At 40.0% G+C, this 22,691-nt stretch overlaps 1 protein-coding gene across 1 annotated transcript in view; it reads left to right on the top strand.

Moving 5' to 3' along the window:
* The first annotated feature begins 7,338 nt into the window (after positions 1-7,338).
* ITK (IL2 inducible T cell kinase) overlaps positions 7,339-22,691 on the top strand; it is a 44,337-nt gene continuing 28,984 nt past the window's right edge. The window contains exons 1-3 of the mRNA XM_084883700.1: positions 7,339-7,929; positions 19,272-19,376; positions 20,859-20,940. Of these exons, the coding sequence (XP_084739826.1) occupies positions 7,783-7,929; positions 19,272-19,376; positions 20,859-20,940 (334 nt within the window). The 5' untranslated portion in view covers positions 7,339-7,782. The remainder of the gene's footprint in view (positions 7,930-19,271; positions 19,377-20,858; positions 20,941-22,691) is intronic.

Here is a 22,691-nt window from a genome sequence, read left to right as displayed (position 1 = left end):
AAATGTAATGGTGAAGGCTTATGGAAGAGCTGCTTATTTGGTGCCAAAGGGAGAAGGGGCTGTACTGGGCCAAGAGGTACATCTATTCACCGCAGGCCAAGGATGCCTGAGTCTTCAAGTAGAGTCACGGGAGGGAATGAGTGGCATGCAGCTCACTTTCAAGGAAAATCCACCCGAAGGATGACCGAGACGGGCAAAGGGATGCCAACAAAGATGGGGAGTAGGAGGCACCCTGGAGGTGGACGAGCAGAAAGCCAAGGGCTGAGGGTTGGGCTCATCGCCCAGTCAGAGTGGCATCTCCCAGGCCAAGAGAAGTATATACTGTCAGGGCCCTCTGAAAATAATGACAGCGACAAAACTTTCCCATGAAAGAAAAAGCAGCAACGGTGCATCCACATTCAGAGGGCATCAGTCGAGAATACACCCGTTGCCTCATTGAATGCTGTGCCTTTTCCCTTCTTCCTCCCCACACTGAACCTGAAGAGGTAGGTTGGGAGCCTGGCTAGGATGTGGTGAAGAGGAGGAGTTAGGACTCAGTGGAAAAGGCAACATGTTTCGAAGCCTGAAGCAGAACCACACTTAGTCCCGTTTTTGGCGGGACAGTCCCGATTTCTAACAATTTTTCCCGCGTCCCGCGGCGTTTTAAAAAAGTCCCGATTTTTGGAAAGATTGGAAAGATTCTTTCCAAAAATCGGGACTTTTTTAAAACGCCGCGGGACGTGGGAAAATTTGTTAGAAATCGGGATTGTCCCACCAAAATCGGGACGATCTGGTCACCTTAGTAAGGGGAAGAGCATTAAATCGAATACATGTTTGGAGTTTTGATTTACACTGGATTGGACAGGCCTTTTTCCCCCTTAACTTTTCATTATGGAAAATTTCAAACATATAGCAATTCAAAAAGAATAAAATAAAGTACTCCCATCTACCCATCATTTAGCTTCAATTGTCAACTCATGGCCAAACAGTTTTTATCTCTTCCCCTACCTATTTCTCCCTCTCCACTGGACCATAGCAAAGCAAACCTCAAACATTTTACTATTGTATCAATAGTTATTTCAGTATGTTTCGGTGCAAAATAAAGACTCCTTTATCATAACAACAGTGCTATTACCACACCTTTAAAATGAATAAAAATTTGATTAATGAATAATGATTCATTAATAATCAAATATGCAGTGTCCTGATTTCTAATTGTCTCATCATATCTTTCTGCAATTAATTAGTTTGAATCTACCTCTAAATAAGATAATTACATGCTTGACATGTCTCTTAAAGTCTCTTTCAGTCTATAGTTTCTCCTTTGACCTATTTGCTATAGACACTGATCACTTGTCTTTAATGTTTTGTGTAGTTTGGACTTACCCAATTACATTTCCATGAATTTGTCATGTTCCTCTATTTCCTGTATTTCCTGCAAACTTGGATATAGATCTAGAGGTCTGATGAAAATTCATGTTTGATTTTTTTATTTTATTTTTTTGCAAAACCTCTGCATAGGTGGTTTTGTGTACTTCCTATAGCATTACATCAGGAAACAGAATGTCTAGTTGTTTCTTTTTTTGTGATGTTAAAAGTTGATCAATGTATTATAGTATTATCAGTCTGATATATAAATTATAAATTTTCCTGGTGGCTTTTCACATATTGATTTTATTTTTATTTTCTTTAATATACTTTTATTGATTTCAGAGAGGAAGATAGAGGGAGAGAAAGATGGAAACATCAATGATGAGAGAGGGGCCTCCTGCATGCCCCCTACTGGGGATCTAGCCCACAACCCAGGCCATTGACCAGAATCGAACCCAGGACCATTTAGTCAGCAGGCCAACACTCTATCCAATGAGCCAAACTGGCTAGGGCTCACATAATGATTTTAGCAGTCATTGATGATGGTTGCACAGACATATTATGGCATTGGGATTGCAAAGTGGTGATATTCTATCACTTTTTCATGTATTAGCTGGAATTCTTGTCTAAAGGACTTTCCCTTATTAAATATTTGATTACTAAACTGAGATAGAGCTCCTCAGGAAATTTCCAGAATAATAAGTTGGTTCTCCAGCATCTTCCAAAAATGATCAATGAGTTGGGATTTTTCTTCAAATGTCTTATGAACTTGTGATTTTAATATTTTGGTTGCCCTTCTGTTTGTTTACATTATTGTTCTTTTTTTTTTTAATCAATCTTTATTGTTCATATTATTACAAAGGTTCCTCATTTCTTCCCCCCTCCACCAGGTTCCCACCCCACCCTCTGTCCTTACCCCACCCCCCATTGTCCTCATCCATAGGTGCACAGTTTATGTTCAGTCTTACATTAGTGTTCTTTTTTATGCCCAAATTCTTCCATCTTTGATGTGTGAGAGCTTCTTGAAGTTGGCTACTGTGAATTGAATTTTGTATGCAAAAGCAAAGAGACTGATCATCTTCACATATATGTTCCTAAAAATAAGAGGGAAAATATTTGGACCTTAAGGTTACAAAGACAAATCCCAGTGAGTGAATTAGGAAGTGCTATGAGAGAGGAAATAAAATTACTTATGACTGTACTCCATGGAAACTTGGCAAATGAAAGGTTCCTATCACAATCTTATATAATAAAAGCCTAATATGCTAAGTGTCTTGTCATCTGGTCAGCCATTCAACTAATCAAATCATAATATGTTAATGCTATGGTAAGACTGCTTAACTGCTCACTATGATGTGCACTGACCATCAGGGGACAGTTCACTGGTTGACCAGTTGTTATGATGTGCACTGACCACCAGTGAGCAGATGCTCCAACCTTGCTGCTAGGGTCTGACCGATGAGGACTGAGCAAGACAGGCCAGACATACCCTGAAACCCTCCAGCAGTCCCCTCCTTGTCTGGTCAACCTCCTTTGTCCCTCCCTGGCCCTAATTGTGCACCAGTGAGGTCCCTCAGCCTGGCCTGGGCCCTCTCGCAATCCGAGCTGAGCCCCCCCCCCCCCCCCCCAGCGTACAAATTTCATGCACTGGGCCTCGAGTACCCACATAAGATACTTTGAAGTTGTATATCTTTCAACTTGAATAAACTTCTCAAAGGAATTTACAGTCTAGTTTGGAATATACAGTATATTAGTTAGAATTAGGTTTGTGTTTATGACAGTATGTCAAAATAACAAGTGCCTAGAATTTTATTTCTTTTTGGCATGGAGGATCCAAGATCACCAGGTCCCAGGCTCCTTCTATCTTATGTGTCATTTTCTTCAACATATAATTTCTACCTCATAATATAACACAGCTGCTCCAGCTCCAACCACATCCACATTCTAGTCAGCAAGAAGAAGGAAAAAGAGAATGAAAATGGTATGATTATTGCCCTTAAGGACATTTCTTAAAAGTCATACTCATCACTTATACTATGTTTCATTAGCTAGAATCCAGTTACATGACTGAAAAAATGTAATTTTTTAAAAAAATAATCTTCACCTGATGATATTTTCCATTGATTTTTAGAGTGAGAATATTGATGTGAGAGAAACACATTGATTGGTTGTCTCCTGCATGTGTCCTGACCTAGGCCCAGGCCAGGAAGGGGCTTGCAACATAGGTACATGCCATTGATCAGAATCGAACCCAGGACCCTTAGGTTTTCAGGCTGATACTATCACTAATCCAAACCGGCTAGGTCTAAAAAAGGTAATCTTTATTCTGACTAGCCAGATGTCCAGGTAACCTTTACAGAATCAGTTATCTGGGAAGAAAGGGAGAGTAGATACTTGTAGAAAATAAAAATCACTGTCTCAAACACATTTTAAAAGCAAATATATATATTACTTCTTTTGGGAATATGTCTTAAAATCTCAGAATGGGAGAGGAGGGGTCATTTAAAGTGTTCCTTTCCCACCATTCTGAGTGCCTCGATTATGCAGGGGCAGCCAATATATGAAACAACATTAAGGTGTAATCTTATAATTTACATTTTAAAATTAATTTAGATAATTGCATTCCTATACAGCCATAATAATCATCTTGTTTCATTATTTACCTCTCTGCAGTATATGCCATCTCTGCCTACACTGAGATTTCTTGTTTATTCATGCTAGACAAGGGCTCACATATTATACTTCAAATATGTTCTAATTCTAAGACAAAATACATAGCATCCACCATTCACAGATTCAGTTTCCAAAAGGCCCCTCATAAGGAAATTAAAGAGCAGACAAGGTAAGGAGTTCACTTAGATATAATCAGCTTAGTAAGCAACAGAACTGGGATTCCAACATACTTTTGTCCACCTTCAGAGCCAATGCATGCCTTGTTTATTATGCCATTTTGAGAGATTTACTTATTTTCTGTTTTTCCACTAAATTTTGGAACAGAAAAATAATTATCTACCTGCAGTATAGAGAGATTTCTACGGGTTTTTATTTAAATTATTTAAAATAAAAAATGTTAATATGTTTTTTCTAAGTGTTTTGTGCTTCTTGTCTCTGTTAATTGTCTGACCCAGTTTGGTGATTATTCACTCAACACATGCTTTTTGCATGTGCTAGGCACTGTGATGGTTGTTTGAGTATATAATGATGAGCAAAACAACACATAATCCTGACCATCATGCATCTTATAGACTAGTGGGGAACATAAGCATTAACCCAAAAATCACCCTCCAAAATGTACAATTGCAACAGTCAAAAGAGGTAAAAGAGAAATGTATAAGGTGTCATCTGGGTATAATTGGTGGATTTGAGTTAGGAAAGCCAGGAAGACTTCTCTGAGGAAGTGACATGTAGGCTGAGACTTGCAGTATAATTTAGAGTTAACCAGGCTGTTATCATTATATTAGTGTTATGTTTGATTTATATTTTAAGGATTTAAAACAGTGTGAAAATAACTATTTGTGTGATTTAAAATAGGAATGAAAGCATTTACTTTTATGAGTGAGTTATAGTTTTAGTGTGAATTGTATTTCTGATCTTATTCTGATTTTATTTTAAGTAAAAGAAATTATTTGAAATGTGTTTTAGGTTTAGTATAAGTAACTCCATTTAGTGTGACTTGAATCCATTTTGTAAAACTTGAGTTTTAAGACTGACTTTGAGCCCCTAACTGTGTGAACGCCCTAACATGTGCTTATCTGGAAAGTTGTAACTGTGTGGACGCCCTAACAAGTGTTTATCTGGAAAGTTGGAAACCGAGGCAAAAAGTGCCTGGAGACCGCCCGATTAGACACACTGAAGACCCATTGGTTGCACCCAGAAATGGCCATAAAAGAAGGGACCTAGAGGCACTGGGCAGAAACCACGAAGGCCTCCTCCACCCGAGGCGCTCTCCCACTCTCTTCTCCCTGTTCGAAATACTACATGAGACCCTGCCTGACTGAAGCTGTCACTCTGCCTGTGAACCAAACTTCTGAGGCCTCGTTCCTGACCGAGATGTTGCAGCAACGTGTTCCTGTCCAGTGTGTGTGTCTGTCGGCGCGGATCTCCAGGTGACCTGCCTAGGCTTCTGGAAACCACCAGGACTCTGGTAAATAAACCTTGGGATTCATGCATTCTAACTCTTGTTTCTGTGTCTTGCTTATGCTCGTTCAATTTTAATTAAGTGCTATGGGCAACCCGTATAAGTCCAGTTCTCTGGCTAAGGGACCCCAGTCACCTGTGCATACGTTCCCAGCTGAGGGTGAGTTGGAACACAGGCAAAGTAGGGAAAGATGTTTTCAGGCAAGATGAACAGATGTTCAAAGCAGCATAAGGAGCTGAAACCGGTTTGGCTCAGTGGTAGAGCGTCGGTCTGCGGACTGAAAAGTCCCAGGTTCGATTCCGATCAAGGGCATGTACATTGGTTGTGGGCACATCCCCGGTAGAGGTTGTGCAAAAGGCAGCTGGTTAGTGTTTCTCTCTCATCAACGTTTCTAGCTCTCTATCTCTCTCCCTTCCTCTCTGTAAAAAAATCAATAAAAAATATATTTTTTTAAAAAAAAAAAAGCAGCATAAGGAGCATGCATGAGGGCTAGAGTGAGAATGCGTGAGCGAGGTGTGAGATGAGACTGGCAAGGAAGCCGGAAGGGAGCTTATGTAGGGACACTGTTATTCCCTTCTACAGATTAGAAGAAATGAAACTCAGAGCTCTTGAGTGATTTGTCTCATCTCACAGCTAGTTAGGTGGTGGAGCCAGCTTTCAAGCTGTGGTAGGTAGAATAATGGCTCCTCTACAGATACTCATGTCCCAGAAACCTATGAATATGTAAGATTACATGGCAATGGGGAATTAAGATATGACATGAAATTAAGGTTGCTAATATCTAACCTTAAAATAGGGGGGGGGGGTATTTTATTTATTTTATTTTTTATTGATTTCAGAGAGGAAGGGAGAGGGGGAGAGAGACAGGAACATCAATGATCACCTAACTCCTGCATAACCCCTATTGGAGATGGAGCCCACAACCCAGGCATGTGCCCTGATCCAGAATCTAACTGGTGACCTCCTGGTTCATAGGTTGATGCTCAACCACTGAGCACACCAGTCAGGCAGGGGGGTTATTTTAGATTATTCAGGCACTCCCAAGGTAATCTCAAGGGTACTTAAGTATGAAAGAGAGAGGCAATAGAAGGGCTTACTGTTGTGAAACAGGAAATTTTAGGGGTGAAAATGACAGGTTTTAAGGAATTTTAGAAATTAAGGGGACCATGGAAGAAGCACAGGACTGCAGAGCAGCAGAAGGTATATTTCCATAGAACGGAGAGCTGAAAAGCTGCAACGGGTACATTTCCATATTATGAGGGAGTGGGAACAGCAAAAAGTCTATATTTACAGAATAAAGAGAAGGAAGCCCTTCATCCATAAGTAGAAGAAGAAAGCTTTAAAGGGAATAGGAAAAAAAAAAAAAAACAAGGAAAGGGTGTGGGGGAGAGAACCTCACATGTTCCATATGAGATTCAACCTTTGAGCCCAGGAGTAACTATAGAAACCAGTCCAAGGGAATAGTGACCAATCAGAAGGGATACCAAGGCACCGAGATCTGCAGCCTTTATAAGCCATAGGAATCAGCAGGACGCTTTCCCCCTCCACACGTGGGAGTCCATACTAGGAGACTTTTCCCCCTCCCTACGTGGGAGTCTGTATTTATTCTTTAATGAATTTACACCTTTGCTTTACCATCTTCTGGCTGTGGATTCATTCTTTAACTCCACTAGACAAAGAATCCGGGTTCCAGTCCAAAAATTCTACATCACTAGAAGCTGGAAAGGGCAAAGGAACAGATTCTACCCTAGAGAACCTTCCCTAGTGACATCTTGATTTTAGCCCATTGAGACCCATTTTGGACTTCTGAAGAAAAGAATGCTAAAACAATAAATTTGCGAGTCCCTGAGTTTGTGAACATTTGTTACAGCAGCAATAGTAAACTAATACACAAACTAAGCCTATTGACTAGGCATCCATTGTGCTATATGCCTTAATTGTTAGGCTAAACCAAGAACTATAATGATTAAACTCTAATCTTTCATGTCATTGAGTCTAAAGTTTTTCAGATATCATTTTCAAACCATACAGCAAAGAGTGTGAGTATTTTATTTACATATGCCTCTTAGTTTTGTGAATTTCGAAAGGATGTGGTTATAGCCTTTGACATCAGAGGGGAAGCTCAGCGATGTTGACTGAACACTGATAGAAAGATAACGTTGGAGGCAAGTTGCCTCTGAACAACTCTCTCAAAATCAACTGCCTCCCCCATCGCATTCCTTGTCCTGAAGCTGTTTCCTCTGGTTGTGCTGAGGGCTGATGCCCAAGGTGCATCACTTTTCAAGAATTGGATCATGAACAACTCAAACAACTCTATCCTCCTAGAAGAACAGCTCATCAAGAAATCCCAACAAAAGAGAAGAACTTCTCCCTCGAACTTTAAAGTCCGCTTCTTTGTTTTAACCAAAACCAGCTTGGCGTATTTTGAGGACCGTCATGGGGTATGTGAGAACTTTATTGTTGTTTTTGTTTTTTGTCTTTTTTAAAATAGTATTTTGAGACTGGAGTGAATGATGAAGATTATACATGGAATAAAACAAGGACATAGACATGCTCATTAGAACAGCCAAAAATTACAATAAGAAGAAATGTGGAGAAAACTCAAGAGATGGGGTGATTGTATGAAGTGATTTTAGTCCTAAAATCTATACATGAGTAAATTTAATATTCATTAGCTTCCCCCCTCCCTTCAAGTTTGGGTTCAATGTTTAAATTCTAATATTTCATGTGGCAAATGCTATGATTGGATAGAATTTAAACTTCATTTGAAATAATTACATTTTATGGCAGATAGATTAATAAAATATTAGCAGTCACCGGGATCTAAGTGATGACCTTGCTCAGTTTCCTTAATATATACTGGATGAAATTAGTACTTGGAATGGTTAAGTGATGGGTTCAGGGTCAACATTTTCATGAATTTAATTCAATTTTGTTTCAATGGCCATCACTTAACTGATATCTTGGGAAAATATTCTCTGGGCATTTAATTGTCTCAAATTTGCAAGGCACAATGGTAAACATTTTTATCCCTTATAAACGTTTATGAGACTAGGATGACCATGCAGTGTTAGGTGTTAAGCAGTACAGACCAGCAGTTCTTATCTAGAAGATTATAGCTACTTAGCTAAGTTAGTCTTTTCATATATCTAAAGACATTCTTATATTCCATAACAGCAATAGTAATAACAGCAACATAAATTATCAAAACTATGTAGTTTTCCTTCTTTAGCAAATTGCAATATGTTTTAAGCGTGGCACTAGATGGTATGACATTCTATGAAAAATAGTCCTTCTACCTATTCAGGAACAAATTCTGTAATTCTGCAAATTAAATATGTTTTTATAACTTTAAATATCCATTGTCTTAATGCTGGTTGAGCCTCTTATTTTAACACGGATTTAGCTCATGGATTCATGTCTGTTTCCCCTACTGAGATGTGCAAATGTTTTCATCAGAACTCCTTCTCTCTGCTGGAGCAATGGGCCAGAAAGGAGCATAGAGCTGGCTTACCGGTAGACATGATTTCAGATGCTCCCCTGTGCTTGTCGAATTTCTTTGCTAAGTGGCCACTGATGCCTGACATTTACTGAGCACTTACCACATATCAGATGCTGTGCTTAACAGAAGGCAATGAAAGATTAGGGTCTGGTGATATGTTGGTAAATGTTTAACAGCCATTGTAGTGGTAGTGACAGTAGAGTATTGGGGAGCTCTGCCTCAGAGTGTTTGCTGCTTTCTCTGGTGTAAATACTCCCATTGTGGCAAATTTCAAACTACTGATGTAATGTCGACTAGCTCACAAAATTCCTGAAAATTTAACATTCAGGCCCTAGCCAGTTTGGTTCAGTGATTAGAGCATTATCCTGTAGACTGAAGGGTTAAGGGTTCGATTTCAGTCAAGGGCATGTAGCTCAGCTGCAGGCTCAATTCCTGGCCTCCTTCGGGGCACGTGTTGGAGGCAACCAATTGATGTATCTCTCTCTCTGGTTCTATTCCTCCCTTCCACTCTCTCTAAAAATCAATGGGAAAATATCCTCTGGTGAAGATTAACAACAGCAAATGTAACAGTCAGTTTTCATGGGCCAGTATAAGCCATTTCTAGCACACTGACAGCTACGTACAAATTATCTCTGGAGAGGTTGCACGTGACTGACATCAGATCCTGTTCAGGAGTGAAAGAGAGGGCCTCGGGAACTGTGTATAAGCATGGGCTGGAAGGGGCAGCATGACGGAACAAGCATCACAGCTTGGTGAGGCCAGTGTAGGCAAATAGAGTGGGATTCATATCCTCCCTCTATCACTTTCTTGATGTGAGTGAAATATTTAACCTCTTTAAGTCTCTGTTTCCTATTTGTAAAGTAAGAGCCCCAATAACTACATACCTCAAGTGATATTGAGAAAAGTATGTTATAAGCTTGCCATTATAATAGTACCATCCCAATCTTCTGAAAGGCCCTCGGGGGAAATGGAAAGGTTTCTCTATTTTCATTACTCTGCACCTTAGGAATCAAGCTTACTGTGCTCACGATGACATGGAAGCCATTACCATTTACATGGGATGGGATGAATCATCAAGTTCATCATTTCTTGAAAGGGTCATCACTCCTCATGAATGCTTCCCTTTAGCCTACAGCTGATCTAGCAACAGAACCAGCTCTTGTAAATGCATCTATCATAAATGGACAATGGCAGGTGGTGAGATGGTCCCCTTTTCTTGCTTTTATGACTTTGACGACTACATAGTGGTCAAAGTCATAAAAGTGCTAGACAGATCTGTGTCAAAGACCAGCTCCCCACTTAAGAGCTGTGTGTCTTTATGTAAATTGTTTAATGCTATATGATCCTATTTATGTCACACACACACACACACACACACACACACACACACACACACACACACTAGAGGCCTAGTGCACAAAATTCGTGCACGGGTAGGATCCCTAGGCCTGGCTGGTGATCAGGGCCTATCGCAGGGTGATCAGCAGGGCGATCCAGGGAGCCCCCCACCCCTCACTGGTACCCATCTTGGCTGGCCCTGGGGCCTTCAGAGTGTGGGTAGCTCCTGCATTGAGCGTCTGCTTCCTGATGGTCAGTGCAAATCATAGCAACCAGTTGTTCCAATGGTCAGTCCGTTGTTCAGTCGACTTGCATATTGGGCTTTTATTATATTGGGGCTTTTTTATTTGTTTTTTTGCAAGGTTTTTTATTATTTCCCATCTCTTTAAATATTCCCCAGGATTCTCTTTCTTTTTTTCTTCTCAAGTGATAGATACTTCAATGCATCAATGCCTGCACTTATTTATTGGGTCCATTGATGTGCTTCCTTATTTATTTTCTGTCAGTACATCCACCGGAAGGTGTTCCATGAGACCAGAAATCTGGATTGCCTTGCTCATCACTGTAGCATCAACACAAGCTGCTGGGGTGGTCAATAAATACTCAGAATGAAGGTCATATAACTCCAGTTGAATTCATAATAACATCTGGGAACTAAAACTGTGGGCCTTGTCTAATCAAGCAAAAAAAAAAACAAACACAAAAAACAAACAAAAAAACAGTAAGAATCCAAAGCAGAGTGCTTTGCAATTCAAGCCCCTTAAGGCCAAGTACAGTATAAGCAATTTCTATATCTGCCTTAATGGACTTCCTTCATAAGGCATTGATTTTTGCCTGTGTGCTGTGATGTTGATGTTTTATGGAGATGGCCACTGGCTAGAGCACTTTTGTTTTGGAAGCAAATACTCCCACATTAAAATTAGATGTGATTCTTGCTGTTCAGGGACTGGTGCATCCATTAATGAGTTCCTGCAGGAAAACTAGGTCACAGAGCAATACTACAAATGTGAGGGCTTAGTTACTGACTAAGTCTGGAAGAAAGGTGTAAGTAGAAAGCACAAGAGTCTCTTGTAGTATGAGGTACATGGAATACGAGACATCTTCATAACTAACTTAGTAATGGACCCCACAGAAAATCATTCAAAAGTTCTTAACTTTTCAATGGCCAAAAAGAAAATTCTCTTTCTCCCATTTCCTTAACCAACCAGTAATAATTCTTCCACTTGTCCATGAGTTATTAGGCCTGCTGAAGAAGGAAGGTTTTCCAAGATCTAATTTCCAGCTAGATGTCAGTCTGGGTTTGCCGTCTTGACTAGGGACCTCACTTAAAGTGATCCAGAGAAGGAAACAGAAGCTCCGAAATGGTACCATACATATAAAATTTCCCTTTTAGATCAAATGTTTGCTTGACTCCTTGAAACTCAGTAAAAATTGTCAGTATGTTAAAAGAATAAGAACCTTATCCCAAGTCTTATGTTGTCACCTAATCCCCTAAAGAATTTATTAGCAGGCTTCTTACTATATTTTAATATTTGTAAATTTATAATTTAATATAAAATTTTGTATACATTTTATATTTTAAAAGTCACAGGAATTACACCTACTTTTTATAAAAAATTCAAACAATACAGCACTTTTTCCCCTTCAAAATTACATATAGGGTACCAAAGCCTTTTCATTTTTCTTTATGTATTTTCACTTAACACTGTATCAAGGAATTTTTCTGTTTTGATGTGTTTAGATTTATTTATTTGTTCAGCAAACCTTTCCTGAGCACAAACTATCTATGCTAAGCTCTGTGGTAGGTGCTAGGATTACAGTGGTTAATAATCGAGACAAGGTATCTGCCCTCATAAGTTCATATGCTAGTGGAGAAGACAGACAATACGCAAGTATAAATACATGGGGCAGATACAGACTGTGGTAGGTTCTGTGGAAAAACTAAGCAGTAGTTGGGGCTGCTTAGGAAGAGGGGAGTCAGAGAAGGATTTTCTATCTGATGTCCATGGGGATGACAGATTATACAAGGGGCAGGAGTAGAAGCCAGGAAGCCAGTTGAGGCACGATGTGGTCTAGATTGGTGAAGTCTTCTAATGTATCGTATTCGATGGGAAACTCTGTTTTAACTTTATTATAGCATCCCTCTCCCTGAGGGTACTTGATCCAGAATCATTCTGCTCCACATTTTGGTGGAAATGTACCTGGTTTCTAATCTGCTTCATGATCGACACTGAGCTCAGACAGTCTAAAAGCAAGGACTGATGAAAAGTTAGAATCAGGTCAAACTCGTTTTGATTAATCTCAAAAGACAGAGCAAAACATAAAAAAATACATTTAAAAAAAAAAGATAGAGCAGCAAACTTTTATATATTGTTTTAAAAAATGAACAAAACAATGACACAGATGTTCTCCATAATTCTTTTGTCTGAAGATATCAATTTTAGCAATTGAGTTGGTTCATTTCAGAGACATACTTATCTATTTCATGTATCTGAACAAATTGATGAATTTTTCTATCGTCTGTTGTTTTCAGGTAGTCAGGGAAAACACTGAAAAACAATAGTCTACCAAAACAGTGCTGTCACCTTTTTAAAATCAACCCCTTAAGATAGAGTACCACATGTGAGATAACAGTGTCACAGGATAAAAACACTCTGACTTCCATCATTTGTTGCTACATCCCCTTCCAAAGAGACTGAAGTAATGCAAGGGGCCACCAAATTTACCAGAACTAATAAAAAAACAGAATAATCCACCCTGGTTGGTGTTTCTCACTGGTTGAGTGTCAAGCTATGAACCAAAGGTCACGGTTCGATTCCCAGTGAGAGCACATGCTCGGGTTTGTGGGCTTGATCCCCAGTGGCGGGTCTGTAGGAGTCAGCCCATCAATGATTCTCTCTCATCATTGATGTTTTCTATCTCTCTCTCTCTCTCTTCCTCTCCCTTCCTCTCTGAAATGGATATATATATATATTAATCCATTGTTGTGGTCATTTTCAAGTACACTATTTTTATAGGTTTTTAATGTTATGGTAAGAGAGCAGGGAAATATATTTTATACATGGGTAAGATTATTTAATTTAAAGTCAGTGTATGTGTGTATGGATGAACCCATCACCTATATAGTAGTATTTAAGGGGTGCCAAAAGGCCTCCTACTTTGCAAAACATTCATCTCCCTACTTGATCAAAAGCTTTGCAGGAAGGAGCTCTTTGGTTAGATCATCAAGTGTCTTTATTAAGAAACAAATGAAGCACACATAAGCCATCTTTGACTGCTCCATAGAGGTCAGCTCTAATTTTAAAAAGGGCCTAAAGGACTGAAAGCCTCAAACACACTGTAATGCTGTAATTCCAGAAAAGGGAAAGGAGATGAGGAAGTAGCAACCTGGCGGTTTAATGGTTTAATAGGATGAAGACCTGGCACCAATTAACCCGGGTGACCTTGGTAATTCCTTATTCTACCTGGGATTTCATTGTCTTGTCCATAATACCAAGGGATTGGACTAGATGAGTGATTTTTCACACTTCCTATAGCACGGAACCCTCTCTCAGTACAAAATTATACATGTCACTCCCACCCCCACATATGAAACAGGTAAAAGTGGAGAGGCTCTGCTGGAAGTGAGAACGCCAGGGCCCTACCCTCTGGGCTGCCCCTTGATCTGCAATAATCACCAAGCTGCCTTTGAAGTCTATGTCCTCAGACTCCTCAGAGTATAAATTGAATAGTAGAAACGGGAAGATAAGAGCCAATTTAGAAAGTTGTTTAACTTTGAGGTTAAATATTTAACATAAAAAGTTAGATGCTAATGGGAAAGTTAGATATTGATTTCTAAAGGCCCTTCAAGCTCAAAAAAGTAGAAACTGTGTGATTATAGCTCTCTCCAATGATATCATGAATTCACAAATAGACATGGAGATTATCTAAACATGGATATGTTTCCATTTATGTTAAGAGTGTTATTGCCGAAACCGGTTTGGCTCAGTGATAGAGCGTCGGTCTGCAGACTGAAGGGTCCCAGGTTCAATTCCAGTCAAGGGCATGTACGTTGGTTGTGGGCACATCCCCAGTGGGGGGTGTGCAAGAGGCAGCTGGTCGATGTTTCTCTCTCATTGATGTTTCTGGCTTTCTATCCCTCTCCTTTTCTCTCTGTAAGAAATCAATAAAATGTATTTAAAAAAAAAAAAAAAAAAAAAAAAAAGAGTGTCATCTTAGCCCTACAAAGAACACTTTCTGCTGCAACTTGGTCTTATCTGCTGCTCCCTCACTCAATCAATTGACAAATAATTGAACATCACCTCTGTGCAAGGAGTTATTCCCTGAAATTCAATGAAGTTGTTATTAATTTTCCATTCTCTGGCTACCAACTCTCCAGTGCTTCAAAAGTACATGTAAAAAATAGACTCTTTCAGACTAATTAAAAATCTCATATCACTATTCTGGAAAGAAGGAGAGCTTTGAAAGAGCATTCACAGACCAGAGACAATGAGATACAAAAGATGCAGGACTCCTTGATGATCTCCTTTGTATGGCACATGGCAGTTATTTCTTAGTTTCTGTAGAAGCCCTTTTCTCTTTGCCCAATTTGTAAGCCCATTTAAACAAACACACTTTTTAAAGGCTAGGATCACTAATATCTTTTATTTTATTTTATTTTATTGATTTTATACAGAGAGGAAGGGAGAGAGATAGAGAGTTAGAAACATCGATGAGAGAGAGTCATCGATCAGCTGCCTCTTGCACACCCCCTACTGGGGATATGCCCGCAACCAAGGTACATGCCCTTGACCGGAATCGAACCCGGGACCTTTCAGTCCCCAAGCCGACACTCTATCCATTGAGCCAAACCGGTCCCGGCGGATCACTAATATCTTTATCAAATATGAATGAGGATGGGAACTTATTCCTGAACTATTGCTTTGCTTCTAAGATAAATATATCCACATAAAAGTACACAGAGTTGCTTCTTTTGAATCTGAAGAAAATAGCTAACACTCAATAAGAACATGAGAGGGCCCATCGTGAACTTGAACCTCCATGGATACAGAAGAGCAGGTGACAGCTGCTGCCTGGCTGCTGTTTACTGCTAATGAGATCATGAGGTTATGGAGCAAAGAGGAGCTATTATGCTGAGGAGCCAGGGAAAACACTCCCCTTTGAAATCCACAGAAGTATTGCATGACCAAATGTGCAGAAACAAACCTCTATGGGCTCACAGCTTGGAGAAATCAGTCATGCCACTGACTGCTCAGTGGGGTTTTATTCCCCAACCCCATCACCTCAACTTCCTCACCTGTAAAATGGGGATTATGATTAAATAAGATGGCATCAAATGCCTGAAGTATAGGAAATGCTAAAAAAAAATGATAATTTTTTTTATTTTGTTTCCACCCTCCCCACCTGCCTCTCTTTTTGAAAGTCACAATCTGAAAATCTGTTTTACACAGAAATTAACATAAAGAGAAAGGAGATAGCAAAGCCACTTGCACAAGCTTGCCTTTGCACATGTGTATGGGCATCAGCTTCCTGTTGGATTGTGTTGAACACATGTCAGATGTCCCGGATGAAGCTTTGGAATGTGAGGACAGCTTTGAACATGGCCAGGCAGGGAGACAAGGCCAAGTGAAATCCTGTGCCTTTTACCCTGAGCAATGCAGACAGAATAACAAGGAAGAGCAAAGTCATGTTTTACTTGGTCTCTCTCTTTCTGGTGGCTTTTGTGTGGTTTTCTTGGAAGGTTTTACTCTGGTATTTTTCAGAAATAGCACTGTTGTTTGGGATGATTATAGGCAATCGCCATTTCCCAGAGAAGGAACTATGTTTAGCTCACTGACCGGCTTGGGAAAGGTACAGCTGACCTGTTGTTTACCCTGTATCAGGTCTTATAAGATCCAAGAAGAATGGCCTGGGGGCCTTTGGAAATTCTGGCCGAGAAGGATGGCTTGTGAGGGGGGAACCCAAGCTCTCATTTGGGAATCAGAGTGAGTTTTGACAGTGGAACACCAATCCATCCAACAGAAGTGCAAACCTGATAGCAGGCTCACCTGACAAATGGTGAAGGCACAAATGTCTCTGAATATCCATGTTTGAAATCAGTGAGCATTAAGAAATCAAAGGAGATCATCTGAATTCAGAGGAGAAATCTTTCCTGGAAATCCTGAAACCACACCGTCCAATAAAGTAGCCACCAGCTTGAAATATGGCAGGTCCAAGTTGAGATGTGTTATAAAATATGTGATTTCAAAGACTTAGTATAAAAAAGTGATCTATCTCATTAATTTTTTTGTGGTGATTACATATGGAAGTGATAATATTTTAAGTGTATGGGTTAAACAAAATATATTCTTAAAATTGTTGTTGTTTGGGGTTGGGTTTTTTTTTGTGCCTTTTTTAGTGTGGTTACTAGAAATTTTAAATACATATTTGGCTCATATTAAGTTCCTATCAAACAGTGGGCTTTAGAATTTCATGTATAATTTTTACCCCTATTCATGACTCCAGTTACCATTTTTTTCCACTTCTTACTCTAGTTATGATGATCTCAGGCTCCTGACAACCAACACTTATCCAGAACTTTTCCACCCCAGGGTTTTATGCTCTTGCCTTTTACTTTCCTTGGATTCTCACTCCCCAGAACTTCTCATGTCTGACTCCTTTCTCAGCTTTCTGATCTTTTCTCAAATGCCTTCCCTCTGGAGAGGCCCGACCTGAGCACTCGGTGATCAAATCAATCTGCTCTACTGTCTTTACAGCACTTGTTAGTATTGACTGCCTTCCCAGCTAGACTGTGAGCTCCATGAGAAAGTGTACTGTGTTCATCTCTCTATTACTGCCTTCAGAACAGTGCCCAGCTCATTGCTGGCCTGCAATAATTATTTCCTGAATGGCTAAATGCATTAGCCTTAAATCTGATGGAGACTGGCTTCTATTCTCAGGGAACACAGGACTAAGTGAGTTCCAAGGACAAGAATGTCTGCAAATGGAGCCGTCATGTTACTGCCATGAGCCCTTTGTTGCATTTCACTGTGTACTGCTAAGGAAATAACCCAACAGAGGTAAAAACAAACAAACACACACACACACACACACACACACACAAGATAATCTCAAAGCTTAGATGTACTGTTTACTGGTAGCCAAAATGGCTGTTGAAAAGACTGCTCCCTTGTACTCTTCTGATTTTTTAAAAAACAAAACAACCCAAAGACTGTGATTATGGGTAGGCTCAGGGCATATATTTCTAGCTGTGGAAGACCCTAAGTGAAAAGATAGCCTAAGTCCAGAGGGCACATGTTTACAGAGGCTTTTAAAAGGGAGACTGACCTCTTCGTACAATGCTAGATTACAACGTGGCTGTAGACCACTGCGTGGAGCAGATGTCCTATAAATGTGTGTGGGAAAGACAAATGCATTCCAAATGGTTAACCTTGACTGCTATCCTGACTGTGGAGAAGGTAGGATAATAAGACACTATAAGTAGTTTCTTCATAGACCTCCATGTCATTTTATTTCTTGAAATGACCATGGATAGGTTTTTGGACTTTCAAAAATAAAGTAGATTTTAGAAAGAAAATTTAAAAAGAAATAACAGAAAGCTTCCCTGTATTTGATAGAAGATACTTCTCACATTTTGACTTTTTTTTTTTTTTACATTAGTTATATGCCTCAGCTGCCAAATAAAGCACAGGCCAGTAACCAATTTTGGTATTAAAAAATGGGAAGTAAAGACTGATCTCACTTCTGGCCAATTTGATGATGCCATGGCTCCCTGAATACCAACCAAGTGCACTCATATATCACAACTCTCTTGTCAGAGGACTTCCTGAATGTCTTTCATTGAGAGTGTATCTTTTATTGAGGGCATCTATTATAAACAACATAATTATACTTCCCCCCAAAAAAATCAACCCTTAAAAGGTAGGTGTTATTATTCTCACCTATTAAATGTAGAAATTAAAGTTTAGGGAGAATGGATAAATTATCCAAGATCATGAAGCTAGTTAGAATCAGAGCTCAACTTTGAACCTAGTCCTTTCCAACCTTTTATCTAGTTCACAACCATTTGTTGTCTCTTTGTAAGGGATGAGGTGTAATGAAGTGTTTGTCAACTATATAGTTCCACAGATGAAGTAAACTCTAATCTCAACAGAAGCCTAATTCTAGGCTCCCGTGAAAGGTTTCTGACCTCAAAAAGCTTTTTCCTAACTGGCCTTCCATGAACCCAATAGTCCATTAATAGAATCAGTCTTATTGGCTAACATCCCCTGGGATCCACTCTCCAAGGACAAGGACCCTCACAAATGGGTAACATGTAACATCATTATAAATCATGAAGACCATTGTGTGAATTAGTTTTCAAGGAAAAATATATAACAAGCTTCTAAATGGCAGAGACATGGGCCGGTAAGATTTTCTGGGGGTATGGTGAAGGGAGAGTTATAGAGCAGATTCAGGAACGAGCTGCAGGGCTGTCATTGTGGGACTGTGGACAACTAAGGGACAGGGAGAAGCCAGATGTAGAACAGAAAAATAACCACTAAAGGTATACATCACCATCCAGAGCAGGCCTGAGCTAATTACTGAGTTATGGATAGACACCAAATGGCACATGTGTGGCTGGTTTCCCATAGACTGCACTACTCATCCCTGATTCAAGTTTTGCAAATGCTGCTGTTTGTCACAAGCTCACAGAAATATAAAACACCATGCTCAATGAGTGGAATTCAGTCACCTCATCAAGAAGCTGATTCAAAGATCATGTTCTCCTAGGACTCTGCTCAGTGTCCTCAAACAATGAGGGCCATGAAGTAGTTTCTGAATATTTGGAGGGTTGGTTTACAAAATGAATGGATCTTACCTAGTAATGGGTTTCTGGAAGTAACCTGGATAAAAATATTGTCTCGTCTCCTTTTAAGTGGGATGTGCTTTTCCCTTCCACAGAAAAAGCGCACCTTGAAGGGCTCTATTGAACTCTCCAGAATCAAATGCGTCGAGATTGTAAAAAGCGACATTAGCATCCCTTGCCACTATAAGTATCCTTTTCAGGTAAGTCCATCGTGCCTGAGGGCACTAATTCTTCATACCTTATATGATGGTTGAAATTCTCAGTCATTGTAATAGAAGATGAGACGGGAATAACTCTGGTCTGGCATTAGAATTTAGACAAATGGCAGGGGGAAAGCTGCTGTGTTATGTCAATCAATTACACATTCATTCACTCATTCATTCATTCATTCATTCAACAAAGATGACAAATGACAAAATCTTGGAAAACTTCTCATTCCTCATTTCCTTTTCCTTATGTCTTTCCTACCTCAAGGAAAGTTGGGGGTGGGAGAGGAAAAAAAAAAAAAACTACCAAAAGCCGCAAGCCTAATGTTCTTTAAGTGCAGTTAACTCATGACTTGGGGTGACCAATTGCAATTCTTGGTTAGAAATTGCTTGGTGGTGCCGAGATTAAAAGGGATCAGATTTTACCATCTGAGAACCAGCTGGCGTTATGCTGTCCAATACAGTAGGCACCAGCCACATCTGAATGTTTACATTTAAATGTGAATTTATTTAAATGAAGCAGTATTAAAAATTCAGCTCTGAGTCACATTAGACACATTGAATGAATGAACATTTTACATGTTCAATAGCCACACATGGCTAGTAGCCACAGATGATAGAATATTGCAATCACTGCAGAAAGTTCTATTGGAAGAGCTTTCTGTCCAGATGATAGAAAGTTCTATAAGTTGGAGGGTATCTTTAGTCTTTAGGTCATGACATTGCTTAAATCTTATTACCACTCCTGGCATTTGTAGCTCTCAAGGAGTGGATAACTCCTTGAACAGCCTTGGGTATCATTCTTGTCTGACAATCTGGGTGGCATAGTAAAAGGACTTTTGTCATACTAGAAAGGTGACCTCCATGGGGTTAGAATTTTTAGGGCTAAAAGTAAAAGGAATAACATATATTTCCTATCATTAAAATTCTAATTACAAGTGACAAAAACTGGTACAATTCAAAGAAGTTCTGTAGATTACTTACTAGTATTGAACCAGTGTCAATTTCCTGGCTTTGAAAATGTGCTGTGATTATATAAAAGGTTGTCATTAGGGAAAGGTGGGTGCAAAGTACACAGGGAGCTCCGTACTATTTTTGGAACTTCTTGGACGTCTTACATTGTTTCAAAATGAGAATTTCTTAAAATCCCAATTAAATACTTGTCATCTAATATCTTACTCTTTTATATGCCAGAAAGACTTTCTTTCCTAAAATATTAACATGTCAAGAGGAGAACTCTTTCTTCAGCTGTTTTAATTTAGTGATGGCTTACCTGGTGACAAGCAGCCTAAACTGTGGAGGTTCACGCCATGTCTGCACAGCATCCCAAAGTCTGAATGAAAAGGACACTGGTCCCCTGACCGTCCGGAGTTTGCCTTTTTGACAACAAACACAGCCCAATAAGCCAGCTGGTCCTGCTGTCAGTCACCAATCCCCAGGCACACCACTCACCTTGAACTCTGTGTGTGTCTCCAGGTTGTGCATGACAACTACCTCCTGTATGTGTTTGCTCCAGACCGCGAGAGCCGGCAACGCTGGGTGTTGGCCCTTAAAGAAGGTAATTAACCTCCTGTGTGGCTGAGTCCTGAGATCCCTTGATCCTCCGGCAGTCTTGGATTCCACAGTAGAATAAAGGGCAGCTGAGGGTCAAACATTTCTTCCTTTTTGTGTTGCTGGTATGTCTGGGCCCAAATGGTAACAACCAGTATAGTGCAGGGTCAGAAAATCCAGCCCACCACCTGTTTTTTGTTTTGTTTTGTTTTTTTGTTTTTTAAGGTTCCAAACTAAGATTGGTTTTTATGTTTTTTCTAATGGTTCCATTTTAAAGGGTTATATAAGTACCTACATAATATATCAAATCTGCCTGCTGATGAGCAACCTAAAATATTTACTATCTGGCCCTTTAAGAAAAAAGTTTGCTGCCTCTTGGTTGGGGTGAAGAATAAGAGCATGGACCCTCCTGTTAGATGACCTGGGATTGAGTCCTGGCTCTGCCACTTACTAGCCATAAGTGCCTGGGCAACTTCCCCAACTGCTCTGTGCTTCAGTTTCCCCATCTATTTTTAAAAGGGGGTGTAGGAGGGGATAATAATAGTGCCTGCCTTCAGAACTGCTGTGAGTTAAGCCCTTAGAACTAGCTGGCCCGGAGTCAGCACCCAATAAATGTTAACCAGCTTTCAAGGTTTTCAGATCATCGACAAGGGTATTTCTTAAGGCTCACCTTTCTGAAAGCATCGTTAGAACCAGCACGTTTGGGTCCATGAGACGTGGAGCCAGGCTGCTAAGGTGAAAATCCCAGCTCCACCAATTATTAGTGTGTGACTTGGAGCAAGTTCCTTGACCTTTCGGTGTCTCCATTTCTCAGCTGTGAATTCTGACCGGTAACACCCATAGGGCTATTACAAGAATTAAATGGCTTAGGACACGTCAGATACATAGGTCAAAACCAAAAGGAAGCACTCAATCACTTCGATTATTATTATTAGTTAGCTTGAAGCCCTGGATTTACAGGAGAATTGGGTTCAAATATTAATCTGTCTCTAAGTAGCTATGGAGACTCAGGGTAAGCAAGACATTGGAAATCTCAGGAGCCACAATGCCCGTATCTGAAAGATGAGAATAAAAATGTAAGTTTTATCTTCTTCCAAGGTTACTGTGAGTCTCTACTGGCATATGAACAGGCAAGTGCTGGGTAAATTGGAAAGTGTTCTCAAGTTTAGCAGCCACGGGTCACAGAACAAACATGAGAAGTAATCAAAAAGGCTCCAACTATGATCATTGCCCTTCTCCCTCTTGGAGGAGCTTTTATTCCTAGGATGCTAAAACTAGAAGAAGCATGAAAGACAATATATCTAGTTCTCCAGCTTTTATACTTTTGGGTGTTTTTTTTCAGCAGTAGAGTCTTCCCCCCACCTCACCATAACCTTACTTTAAAGCCACAAATCTAGAAGGGATAAAAGCAAAGTTGCTGTGGTGGGAAGTGGGAGAGATAGAAAGGGGGACTTCCAACTACTCAGTCTTCCCATAACCCTAAGGCATTTTGTGGGGCCCACTGAACCAGTCTAACAACCTCATTGTATAGTGGGGAAACTGAGGCTCAGAAAAGGGTTTTGCCCAACCCAAGAACATAGAACTAACCCAAGGCAGAGCCAGAGATCTGCTGACACAACATGTACTCCTGCATACATGTATTTGCCTGGGAAAAGGGCCATTTTTCTGACTATTCTGAGTATTATTCACTCAGTTCACACAGCTGGGTCCAATCTCAAGGTGTTATCAAGTTGGTAGGCCTCGATAGACTAGTCTGGA

Source organism: Pipistrellus hanaki, assembly GCF_964339955.1.
Source record: "Pipistrellus hanaki genome assembly, chromosome: 5".
Taxonomy (NCBI): Eukaryota; Metazoa; Chordata; class Mammalia; order Chiroptera; family Vespertilionidae; genus Pipistrellus; species Pipistrellus hanaki.
This window is presented reverse-complemented; position numbering and strand designations above follow the sequence as displayed.